The 12,571-nt window shown below is 38.7% G+C and overlaps 2 protein-coding genes across 2 annotated transcripts; both read right to left on the bottom strand.

The window, feature by feature from the left end:
* Positions 1–5,710: 5,710 nt before the first annotated feature.
* LOC149926279 (uncharacterized) lies at positions 5,711–9,691 on the bottom strand. Its single transcript, XM_090159284.1, has 4 exons — positions 9,147–9,691; positions 8,047–8,942; positions 6,036–6,325; positions 5,711–5,926 (listed from the first exon to the last, which is right to left on the bottom strand). The coding sequence occupies exons 1-4, from the start codon at positions 9,689–9,691 to the stop codon at positions 5,711–5,713; spliced, it is 1,947 nt and encodes a 648-aa protein (XP_090015410.1).
* Positions 9,692–11,228: 1,537 nt separating this feature from the next.
* Positions 11,229–12,203, bottom strand: LOC149926278 (uncharacterized). Its single transcript, XM_090159283.1, has one exon. It carries the CDS (start codon positions 12,201–12,203, stop codon positions 11,229–11,231), a length of 975 nt encoding a protein of 324 aa, XP_090015409.1.
* Positions 12,204–12,571: the final 368 nt, after the last annotated feature.

The raw sequence follows: 12,571 nt of genomic DNA, 5'->3' as shown, positions 1-12,571 counted from the left end.
CGTCGGAATCAAACGATAAGCGGGCGAAAACCGCGGGATATGGGTGAAAGGCCACCCATTTCCCGCGAGTAAATTTAAATAACCGAAAAAAATATAATAATATAGAAAATAATAGAGTGAAAAACAAAGAAATAACGAATAAATAGTTAAAAATTACTAATTGGCACGCCGCCCAAGAGGAGGTAGGCGAAGGCGGGCAGGATTTCGCGCGGGTTAATTTTGCTTTCGCTAATGCCATTAGTTTAGAGTCAGCGAAACGCCTGATCGAATACACCAATGTAAAATCGTGCTATTTCGGGTAAAAAGATGGGGAGCGGTTTTCGCCTCAAAAATAACGATCGCCGGGAGCACCTTCCAAACGTGGACTAAAGCGGCGACTCTAGCCGCTGGGTTGAACGACCCGGGGTGTAGTTTCTGGCCCGACGCCACGGAAGAAGTCCGTCAACCGCCTATCGTCCCCCGTCCACCGTTAGCGTACTTCGAATTGGAGGTGGAAAAGGACGATAAGTGGGAGTTCGAGCTGGAAATGGCGAATGACGGAAAGATTCGCCAAGCACCCATCGCGGATAGCGATGAACCGCACCCGCCAATCGTCCGTCGTTGGCTAACTTTGAATTGGAGTTTGAGGACGACCGGGTCTTCCTCCAAAGATGACGGAAGAAGACTGGGCTATCGACGAGTAGACAAATTAAAAAATAAAATACAATTAAAAAAACGAAACTTCCTCGGATAACGCCGCTTTGCCTTTCTCCAGACGCCGCTTCACGCCCAAAGAAGACCGCCGCCTTATTTCCCTCGTTCGCCGATACAACGATGGGCACTCGCACGGCCCCGGGGCGTCGGTCATGGGGTTAGCAGCCGATAGAGGCTGGCTAACCGGGCGTACCCTCGTTTGCGCGCACTTATTTTCTACGGTACGTGCGGCCAGCCCATCATCGGGCCGTATGTTGATTTGACTCAAGAAAACAACGCGAACGTTCGTACTCGTTAATTTTAAAACCAAAACTTTGTTTTACATTGTCTTCTTGTTTGTTTTAGAAGACGCAGCCGTTAACCTCGCCAGGTCGGACGACGACTTCGTTCCGCCAACGCAAAAAAAAATATTCCGTAACCCCCGCGCGGTAACAAAATAGAAAAGATCAAGGCTACACCTTGTTTTGAAGGGTTTTTTATATTTGTTTTCGTCGAAACCTACCCGTCTTTAAGGACCAGGCGTCTCCCAAACTCCCGAGTAGTTTTTTTTTCGGGTTGGTGCCGGCGCGCGCGAAAAATTTTGGTTTGTGTTTTTTTTTTACAAGGGCGTGTTCCCAATTTGTTCTTCCCAACAAAGCGTTGGTGTTTTGTGGTTTCGGTGCATTCTACTTTCATTAATTGTTAGTCCCGAATATCCCACCTACCGTCTCGTTATTCCGCGCACGGAAAAAGAGAAAAGTGACGATTCTTGCGGTCCCTCCGAGACTTAAGAAATTTTCTTCTTTCACTATACGGCGTCGGTATCGCCGTCAAGCGGGTCGATAACGAAGCGTCGTCGGCTAGCGACGAAGTCTAAGCGCACGGTGAAAAGGAACGCCACCTTAGCCGCTGCCAACGCCGCTCCCGAAAAACAGGGTTCCCCCGACAGCTTCGAGGCTTTCGCGCCTTCGTCCACGGAAATCGCCTCCGATGGCCCGAAGACCAACCGATCGATTGGGCGTCTAACGGACCTAAGTCCATCCAATCGAAGGAAAGCACTAACCGACCGAAAATTAAAACATTCCTTTTTTATGAGTTAATTGAAGAAGGTTTCAACGGACCGAAATATATATTACAGCCCAATTTTGCACTTTAATATTTTTTTAATACATCGAATTCAAGGTTTTATTTTATAGATATATAAAGGTCACGGACGTATCCAACGGTGCCTATGCGAATTCGGCGCGCGTATATAACCTAACCTATGCGCGCTCCACGCGCTTACCTTACCTAACCTAATCCGAACTAATCTAATCTAAAACGTTTTTCGCGTACCCTGCTATATCCCGGGCAGAAGTAAAAAACAAACAGTAAACTTGAACAGTATAATAATAATAATAATAATTTATTGATGCGAATTGTAGTTTTACATTGTACCGTACAAAAATAATACATCGTCCCTTTGCCACATGAGCATAACGCTCGTGCGTGGCAGGGACGTTCTTATATACAATAATCCGAGTTAGTTTACAAACATCAAAATCAATTAATTACATCAAGTAGAGGGCTCCATTAGAGTTAGTAATTTAGGAGTTTCGCGCATTTTTTTTATTTTTTTTTTTAATTTGATAGAAAGTTTTTTAATCGAGTATAACCAATTTCTAACAGCCACATGACTATTTTGGATTTATATATTTTAAAGTTGCTAATTATTTTTACATTTTGGTTAAGAAAGTTATATAATTTGGGTCCTAAGTAATACGCATGTTTTTGCCCAATAGTTTTTGAAGGTTTTGACGGCAATAAGTTGCCATCTACCACAAATCTGGTGTTATAAGCTTTACTTGGTTCCATTGATTGCCTGTGGTTGAAGGTGTATAGCAAGATTTCTTTGGCATATATTTGTTTGAGAGAGAGCACTTTAAATTCTTCGAAGAGCAGACGACTTGGGTAGGTTTGTTTTTTTCTTAGGCATATACGTATTATTTTTTTTTTGCATTATTTCTAAAGGATCGGTTATCATTTGATAAGTTCCTCCCCAGCCGATTATTCCATACGACAAGATTGAATGGACTAAAGCATAGTAAATTATTTTAAGCCAACCCAGTTGTAGAAAGTTACGGATTTCCCGAAACTTATAGGTACATATTCTAATTTTATTGATTACATTAGTAACTTGATCCTTCCATTTTAGGTTCTCGTCGATTACTACCCCCAAGTATTTAATCTTGCTTACTTTCTCCAGGCTCAAGCAATCAATCGTACAATTATTGAAATTTCCATGGCAACTTTCTGTGTGAATATTTAATTCCATGGGTGTATCTTTTTCAATTCTCGAAGAAAAGCAAATATACTTAGTTTTATTAATGTTTAGTGTTAATAAATCGTCTTTAAGGTTATTACTGACTTGGTTCAGCATTTTTTGAGCTTTAGTAGAAGTTTCTAGCCAAGTCCTCCCCTGAACCAATAATGCAGTATCGTCCGCAAATGATACAAGTTTTCCATCAAGTTCCATATTACATTAATCATTTATATAAATTAAAAACAAAATAGGTCCTATAATCGTACCCTGAGGAATACCAAAATTTATATCGCGCGGTTCACTTATGACATTATTAATTTTTACGACGGTATCTCTTCCACGCAGATAGCTTCTAAACCAGCTTAAGGTAATACCACGAATACCAGCTCTTTCGAGTTTTTCAATAAGCTTACTATGTGATACTGTATCGAAAGCTTTCTTTAAATTAAGAAAAATTCCAATTAACTTTATGTTTTTATCAACAGCCCTATATAGCGTTTCAGTTACTTCTGATATAGCATTGTTCGTGCTCAATCCTTTCCTAAAACCAAATTGGTTTTTAGATAGGTAGTTGGAACTTTCTAGAAATTCCGTCAGCTGTTTTTTTATGGCTTTTTCAAATATTTTTGAGATATTACTAAGGAGGGCGATTGGCCGGTAATTTTCTATGTCGGCTTTATTACCCGATTTATACAATGGAATAATTATAGCTCTTTTAAAGATATTCGGGAAAGTACCAGCGGTTAACGATAAATTAATAATATATGATAATGGGTTAGAGATATACAAGCTTAATTTTTTTATGGTTTCAATAGCAATATCGTCGTGACCATTAGATTTAGAATTTTTTAGTGATGAAAAAAAGACCATAACGTCATTTGAGATTACAGGCGAAAAAAAGAGGGATTTAGAATTATAAGTACCACTATCACGATTGACACTTGGCATGCTGGTTACATTATTAGATAAAATATTATTTGCTAACACTTCTCCAACCGATGAAAAATATACATTGAACAGGTTTGCTACTACTTTAGTATCAGTATCACTTGAATAGGTTTGGCCATTGCGAATGATTTTACTTATTGAGTTGTCTTGTTTATATTTATTTGTTGACTCATTAATAGTTTGCCATATTAACTTAGGGTCACGTTTACAATTATCAATTTTGGTTTTATAATAGTCATTTTTTCTGAGTCTTATCAAATGCGTTAATTTATTACGATATTTTGAATAGTAGTTTTTTAAAGTAATATTAAACGGCTCTATTTTACATCGCTTTGCTAATATGTCCCGTTTTTTAATTGAGACGATCAGTGAGTTTGTAATCCAAGGTTTGATTTTTCGTTTTTTACACGGAGAATATAAGTTCCTTTTAACGGTAGCTGAATCGATATAATTTTTTAATATGTCGATGAATAAATCTGAAGCTTTATTTAGATCATTCTCTGAATAAACGCGATTCCAAGTCTCCTTCTCAATATTTGTTATTAATTTTTTATAGTCTATTTCTGTAATTATTTTTGTGTGTTTGGTTTTTGGCGTTTTACGTATATTCCCAATATTAATCATCGTAACATAATGGTCCGTAATTTTCGTTTTTTGAATAACCGATAATACCTCATTTTTCTTATCATGTTTGATAAAAAAATGATCAATACACGTACTCGTATTGGGTGTTTCTCTAGTAGCGCTATTGATACATGAAAAAAACCCACTTTCATATAAAATGTTTAAATAATCTGTGACTATTTTATCTTCAGGAGTTAATAAGTCTATATTCAAATCCCCAGCCCAAATTACATTACCAATATTAGTAAAGTTTGTCAATTTTTGATTTAAACTGTTGATAAATTCTAGGATATTATTGCTTGGTGAACGATAGCATCCTATTATTTTGTATATTATATTACTGGGTAATTTGACGTCGACACATTTTATTGTAGCACCAGAGATATTAAAAAGTTTTTCTGTGTAGGTTAAGTCACTTTTTATATAGATAATCACACCATCGTTTTTATTTTGAAAGTTTTCTGTGAAAACATAATTATACCCGTCTATGGGAAATTCATTATTATCCAAAATTTTGAATGTCTCAGTTAATATAATAATATCGAAAGTTATTTTAGTTGATTCTATATAAACAAGAAATTCATCAAAATGTTTCCGAAGACTACGGATGTTTAGATGGCAAATATTTAGGCCATTATTATATAAATTCTCTTGGCATAAAAAATCCTCGTGTAAAATTTTTAGGTTATTTTTTTGAAAGTTATTAGCATGATCAGTCATTTATTGTTATTAAATAGAAAATAATATATAAGAAACAACTAGAAAGAACAGAGAAAATAATTTAGATAGATTTTAAATCATTTAAAGATTTAATTTTAGTAGAGGGCGTATTATCTGACTTTCTCAAAAATATTTTCCCATTATTAACCCAAATATACTTATAATTTTTACTTCTTGCTAAGGCTTTAGTTTCAAACAGGATTTTTTTGTTGGTTATGGTAAGTTGTTCGTTGACATAAATTCGATTATTTTTTAGGTTTGGGTTAATGTCAGTTCCTTTCAGGTGTTTTTTGAGTTTAGCTTGTTTTAGATAGAGATCTCTGACTTTTTTACTATTAAACACCACACGAATTAGCGGGGTTTGAATGCTTGATCTAGGTAGCCTGTATGCGTCTATAATATCGTTATCGTCATAGTTTATGCCGATCGCTATAGCTAATGCTTTTAAGATTCCAAGTATTTGTTCATTTTAGTGGCTTCAATGCCAGTAACATCTAGATTGAGTCCTAAATTTTCCTGTTGTACTTCATTAATCGTAGTCTCCTGGGTGTCTACTTTCGTTGAAAGGGCGGCATTTTTTAATTTTAGATCATCGTTATCTTTTTTTAGTTGGCTAATATCGCTAGACATACTCCCAAGATTTAGGTTAAAATCGTCGATCTTGTCCGAGCAAAATTGTAATGATTTCTCAATATCGGAGATTTTATTTATTTTTTTCTATATCTGGTATTTTGTTGACTAGAATTTCAATATCGTCAATTTTATTTACCTTGGCTTCAATAGTGGCGATTTTATTAACCTTCGCTTCAATTTCATCGATTTTTTTCATTTTAGCGTGAATGTCACTAACTTGTTGAATAAGTATCTTCATATCACTATTAGATTGGCTTGAATCAGTATCTTCCATGTTCACACTGTTTGATCTACTGGGCAGTACTTTACATGAATCGCATTTCCAGGTCAATTTGCGAGATCCCATTTTTCGAAACGTCTCTTCATTTTTAATATATGTACACGCGACGTGGAAATACTCGTTGCAATTACAGCATTGGATAATATCTTTAGAGTTATCAGAAAATATAATTAAACATTTGTTGCATTTCATATTGCAGGTAGACACTCGTTAATATAATTACTGTAGTCATAAAAAAAAACTTCGTCAGAGCAATTTTTGACGCGACCGCTCAGTCGGAAGCCAAAAAAGTAATTTTAATTTAACGATATACAACTTTTCGGTCCGTTGAAACCTTTTCTTTCCCCTTTTGTTGTTATAAAAAAAACGTATTTTAAATTTCGGTCGGTTGGTCCTTTATTTCGGGCCGTGAGTTTTCGATCCGTTGGACCCCTTCGATCGGTTGGTCTTCGGCCCTTCGGATCTACCCCGGCTTTTCAGTAAACACTTCAAAGCAGCCTACAATCACCGTTACTTTTCTTCCAAATACTTCTTCGAAAGATCTCGACAAAGTTTTATATAAACAATCCCATGAGGACGAAACTACTAAATGACCAAGTTTTGAATAATATACATCTCACACAGTTCTATTAGAGACGTTAAAACTATTGCAAAAATCCAAAAAATCTATTTTAAGTCTAATTTTCATTTAAGACATAATAAAGTTCTGATAACAATGTGTGAGTGAAGAAATTTTCGTTACAACTAAAGAAGGGTTTTATAATGTTAAAGATAACCATTTACGATTCAAAGGAATTGAAACCAATATAATATTTTACTTTGTCATCATCTTTAAAATTATCTTCGCAATTAGTGACAAATTTCGTCAACTTATCTTACTCGGAATAAGCTTCAATTACATAACTTTATAATTTTTCATATGTTATTGCAGTTTGACATGCTTTGTTGGGGATTGCTACCGGAGTTTGGTTAGCTAACTTTAATTTTAACTAATTTTTGGGAGAGCTATGTTGCTAATTGCTGACCGACTGAAAAATCAGTAAATAGGTTAACTGAAATAATTTATATACTGACTAAACTACTAACTATTCTTCTACTAAACGAATTGAAATAACTTCGACTATTTTAAGATATTGAAATAGTTTATTATTGTTGAGGTCTAAATATTTTAACCTTTTTACTTGGGCGACTAAAATAATTCTGCCCGTTTTTCGGACACACAAAACCGTTGAAAGGTCGGGAGAAATTTTCCTTCCCTTTTGCAAGGGCTGAAATACCATACAGGAGCTGATACGCGATTGAGAAAGAGCGAGCTGGTGCCTTAAGGGGCGACGGGGTTAAGGAAAATTTCTAGTCATTCTTCACTCCAAGGAGTGTCCATATGAAAAATAAAGAAAACCCAGCTCCTCTCTCCCAAACAAGTTTATCAATTTTTAGAAACAGTAAAATATATAATCATGGAAAAACACAAATTATGACCAAATTTCAAAATATACAAAAAAATACGACAAATATTAAATACACTAAATTTGAGCGTTAACATAAAATTTTAGATATGGTTAATTAATATTAAACAAAATTAAATCAGTTATTTTACACTGGGCCCCGAAATACGCTAAGTATTTCAAATTTATAGGTTACACAAAAAAGGGGGGTGTTAAATATGAGTTACATACAATATTAATAAAAATATCAAACAACAATAATATCAAAATACAGACAATACAGCGCAACTCATTAAATTTTCACAATGGTTAATTATCATTTCCTATTTCAATTTATAGGGGGTACAAAAGTTGAATAGGTCTCCTAAGAATCTTATTATTTGACGTTCTAATCATACACGACCTAACCTTTCCATCCCTACCGTCAAACGTTTCAGTCACCACCCCGAGTTTCCATAAACGCTTGGGGGTTTTGTCTTGGTGAATCACCATAACGTCCCCGATTTTAATTTTCTTATTAGTTTTGGCTAGCTTGACGTTATGCGCTGACCGAAGGGCTAACAAATACTCGTTTTTCCATCTTAACCAAAAACTCTCGGCCAAATTATCTCGATACCTTTGTCGTCTAGTCATTTCTTCTCGCGACTTTGGCACTTTCACGTTTTCTCGAGGACTCAACGGCAAACTGGTGACGCGTTTTCCTATCAGGAAATGCGCGGGCGTTAGGGATTTCAAATCGCTCGAATCGCTGCTAACGTACGTTAACGGTTTTGAATTGATCGCCGCTTCCGCTTGTACCAACGCTGTCTCCATTTCTACGTAGCTCAATAAGGCGCGTCCTAAAATTCTTTTCAAAACTGCCTTGGTGCTTTTTACCATGATCTCCCACCAACCTCTATACCAAGCCGCTCTTTCCACGATGAAATGCCAGGAGATACCTTTTCTCCCGTAAAAGTTAAGAACCTTCTCGCTCGTGATGCTATTCCAAATATTCGCAAGGTCCTTATTGGCTCGATTAAATGTTTTGGCATTATCCGAGTATATTTTCCGAGGGATGCCTCTCCTTGATACCATTCTTTTCAGGGCAAGTAGGAATTCGTGGGTGGTTAACGAGGTGACTAACTCCAAATGCCCCGCTCTCTTCACGGCGCACGTGAAGAGACAAATGTACGCTTTTTCTGTGGAGGTACCGATTCTCACGTACAAAGGGCCGGCGAAGTCGATCCCTACTATTTCGAATGGCTGAGCTTGATCTACCCTGTCTTTTGGAAGGGGGGCTGTTTCGTCCTCTCCTGGTCCAAATCCCGCGGTGACTTTTCTACATGTCAAACAGTTCTTTACCGATTAACACGCTAATTGTCTTCCGGCCGTGATCCAATATCGTTCTCGTGACTGCGTCAATGTAACTCCACCGTGACTAACTTCTTCGTGACAACGATCCATTATTAATTTTGAGAGTCTAGCGTCCTTATTGAGGATGATAGGGTGTTTGATTTCTGTAGGAAATTCCGATTCAGTTTACCTCCCTCCCACGCGGATAATGTTATCTTGATTTAGAAATGGCTTGAATTCCGCGATTCTCGACGAGGACTTAATTTTCGAATGGTTTTCTAAAGCTTCTACTTCTTCCGCATAATCCTTTCCTTGCGCGCATTTTATCCACGCAATCTCCGCCTGGCGCATCTCTTCTGCCGTGATGGGTCCGGTTCTTTCAATTTTTCTCGCGCGGTCCAGAAAGCGATTAATTTTAGCTGTAATTCTTAGTATTTTATCCAAATTGTTCCATTTTTTCAGATCCATCAACTGACAAATGCAAGTCCTTTCAAGTTTTCCGACTTCGAGTATAGTTTTCCTCTTTTCTTCTTCTACTTTCGAAAAATCGCTTGACTTTCCACTCTGGTTGGGCCACGCGGTTTCTTTCTCCTGGAGCCAGGTGGGTCCCTCCCACCACAATGCATTCTTGACCAGTTCGTCGGTCTTCGCTACTCTTGTTGGTATGTCCGCGGGGTTTTGCGTTCCCGGGCAATGAAACCAGTTTCCGGGGTCCGAGAGGGTTTGAATTTCCATCACCTTATTCTGCACGAAAGGTTTCCAGGTTTTGGTCGATCCCTTGAAGCTTTATTTGAGAATCTGACCACATGAATTTCTCTAACTTTTCCGGTTCAAATATTGTTTCGACGTTCTTGACTAATCTCGCTCCGAGTAAGCAACCTAACAGTTCAAGGCGTGGCAAGGTTAATTTTTATAGGGGTGCCACCCTCGCCTTCGACGTTACTAAAGAAACTCCGATTGCTCCGTCTTCCAGTCCGTAACGCGAATAAACGGTTGCGGCGTACGCTTTCGTAGACACGTCGCAAAAGCAGTGGAACTGTAGTTTCCGGATTTTATCTGGATTTTCCTTGAAATAGCATCTTGACAATTTGACCTTTCTTAATTGCGGCATTTCTGAGCACCACTGTCGAAATTTATTTCCGATTTCTTTGGGCAATTCTTCATCCCACTTCAATCCGCGTTCCCATAAGGCTTGAAAAATGAATTTCGCTCGTATAGTATACGGCGCCAAGATTCCCACGGAGTCGAAAATTTGCAACACCGCGCTGAGAACGTATCGCTTCGTATTCTTGACATCCTTTAGGACGTTTATTTAACTTGAGAGATCGAAAGAGAAACAATCGGATTGCGGGTCCCATAATAGCCCTAAAATCTTCTGGCTTTTGACTTCTTCTATTTCGAATTTGACCTTGACGTTCGGGTTCTCCGCCTCTTGACCCCACATTTTACGCAATTCGGCAGAATTCGTCTGCCACTTTCTCAGATGCATTTTTGCGTCGCTCAATATTTCGGACGTTCTTCTTGACAGCTTGTACGCTTCTTTCGGATTCTTTGAACCGCTTAGGTAGTCGTCAACGTAGAGGTCTCGATTTAATGAATTTACGACTTCCGCATCCGCCTCTTCGTATTTCTTCGCATGATGTTTGATGGTTGCGGCCAGCAAATAGGGGCTTGACGTCACGCCAAAGGGCACGCGCGCCATGCGAAGGGTTCTGAATTTATTTTCTTCTATTCGTCCATCTTCTTCCTTCGTCCAAAGAAACCGTACGCTGTCTTTGTCCTCTTGGGCTAGTCCGACTTGCAAAAATGCTTTCTCTATATCCGAGCAGATAGCGATGGGATTCTTTCTAAATCTTAGGAGTAGCGACAGTAGATCCGGCGTAAGATTTGGTCAACTGGCCAAACAATCATTGAGTGATGGCGCCCCGCTAATATGGGAAGAAGCGTCGAAAACGACGCGAAGCTTGGTCGTTGAACTCGTTTCCCTCTTCACACCTTGGTGCGGCAAGTAATATGACCCTGGCCAGCTTGTTTTGGGATCTCGAACTTCTTCCGAGATTCCTAATTTTAGTTGTTCGGTGATGATCTTTTTGTACAAATGGTAATATTCCGGTTCCCGCTGAAATTTTCTTATCAGGCTATTCATCCGCTTCGTGGCTACCGTTTGGTTGTCCGGTAGCTCTTCTTTTCCCTTGTTCCACGGGAATTTGACTAAATATCGGCCTTCGTCTTCGTTAAATTTTACGTCATCTTGGAATTTCGCTAGTACTTCTTAATCTCCGGGAATTTTTTCTTGTTTCGATTCTATTCCTATTGATTCTAGCTCCCAGACGGACTTCAGCGCGTTCGATACCTGGTTTTCTTCTACTCCCGCTGTCATGACGGTGATTAAATGACTCTTAATTTTCACGCAGCCTACATTTTTGATTGGGGTGCTCATTGGGCCCTCGATGGTCCAGCCAAATATCGTGTCTAATGCTACTAGTTTATTTGGCAAGCGTTCGTGATTTCCTTTTACTACGTCCCAATAATAGTCTCCACCGATCAAGATGCTGATTGTGGAGTTACTTGGGTTTGTCTGGTTCGGGTCATCGGCTAGTTTTGCTCCCGTTCTTTTCACGAAATTTTGAATTTTGTTGCAGCTGCTATTCTTAGCCCGACAAATAAACGGTACTTCTACCGCCTCAACTTGGATTTTCTTCTCGGGTTCACGGGCATTCTGGAGCGTGATTCTTACAATTTTTCTCTTTTTTTCTACGGGATTTTCGTTCCCAAACTCCGTGACTAAAACTTCTTGTTCACCGATGATAGGTAGGCTAAGCTTTCTCGATATTTCTTCTAAGACGAAAGTCCCCTGACTTCCGTTGTCCCGTACGCATCTGACGGGGTTGATATCTATGGTTTCTGGATAATCTGGATTATTCACCACTATTTTGGCTATCTGCAGTAACACGTTTTGCCGGCTTGGATCTATGACGGTATTGGCTCCTATTTCGGTACCGCTTTTAGCTTCTGTTTTTGCTTCCTGCTGAGGTGTTCTATGGGCAACGTTTTTGTGACAAACGACGAAATTATGTCTTCCCCGGCAAATCTTGCAATTTCTAAAATGGGAGTCGCAACTTCTCGCGTCGTGGCCGAGCTTGAGACAGATGTAACACCTTCTTTCTTCGCGGATTTGATTTCTCTTTTCGTCGAGCGTGTGGTTGGTACAATTTGCGGATGCGTGGGCGTTGCTCTTGCAGAACATGCAATAAACGGTTTTCGCGGAGATATTGGTTTGAAGCGAAGTCGCGCTTGTAGTATAATTTCTCGAACTATTTTCGTAACGCGCCGGTCTCGGATGATGATCTAATTTTTCTTGCGCTCGCGACGACGGTTGAAATCGCGTATTGACCCTTTCGCGGTTTGACACTTCACCTAACAACGCGCACGTTTCGCGGCCTTCAACTTCATTTTTTAAAAACTCTACCAGGGTGGTGACATTCCACTCTGCATCTTTTATGTGACTTTTGCTATATTCTAGGCGTATATCACGTGATAAACAAGACACTTATAGCGGACACAAAAAGGTACCACTTATGTGGCGTCTACTCTTAGAGCTAATAGACATCTTAA

This window comes from Leiobunum rupestre, chromosome 9 (assembly GCF_980474605.1).
Source record: "Leiobunum rupestre chromosome 9, qqLeiRupe1.1.hap1, whole genome shotgun sequence".
Taxonomy (NCBI): Eukaryota; Metazoa; Arthropoda; class Arachnida; order Opiliones; family Sclerosomatidae; genus Leiobunum; species Leiobunum rupestre.
Note: the sequence above shows the minus strand (reverse complement) of the source record. Positions and strands in the feature narration are given on the sequence as shown.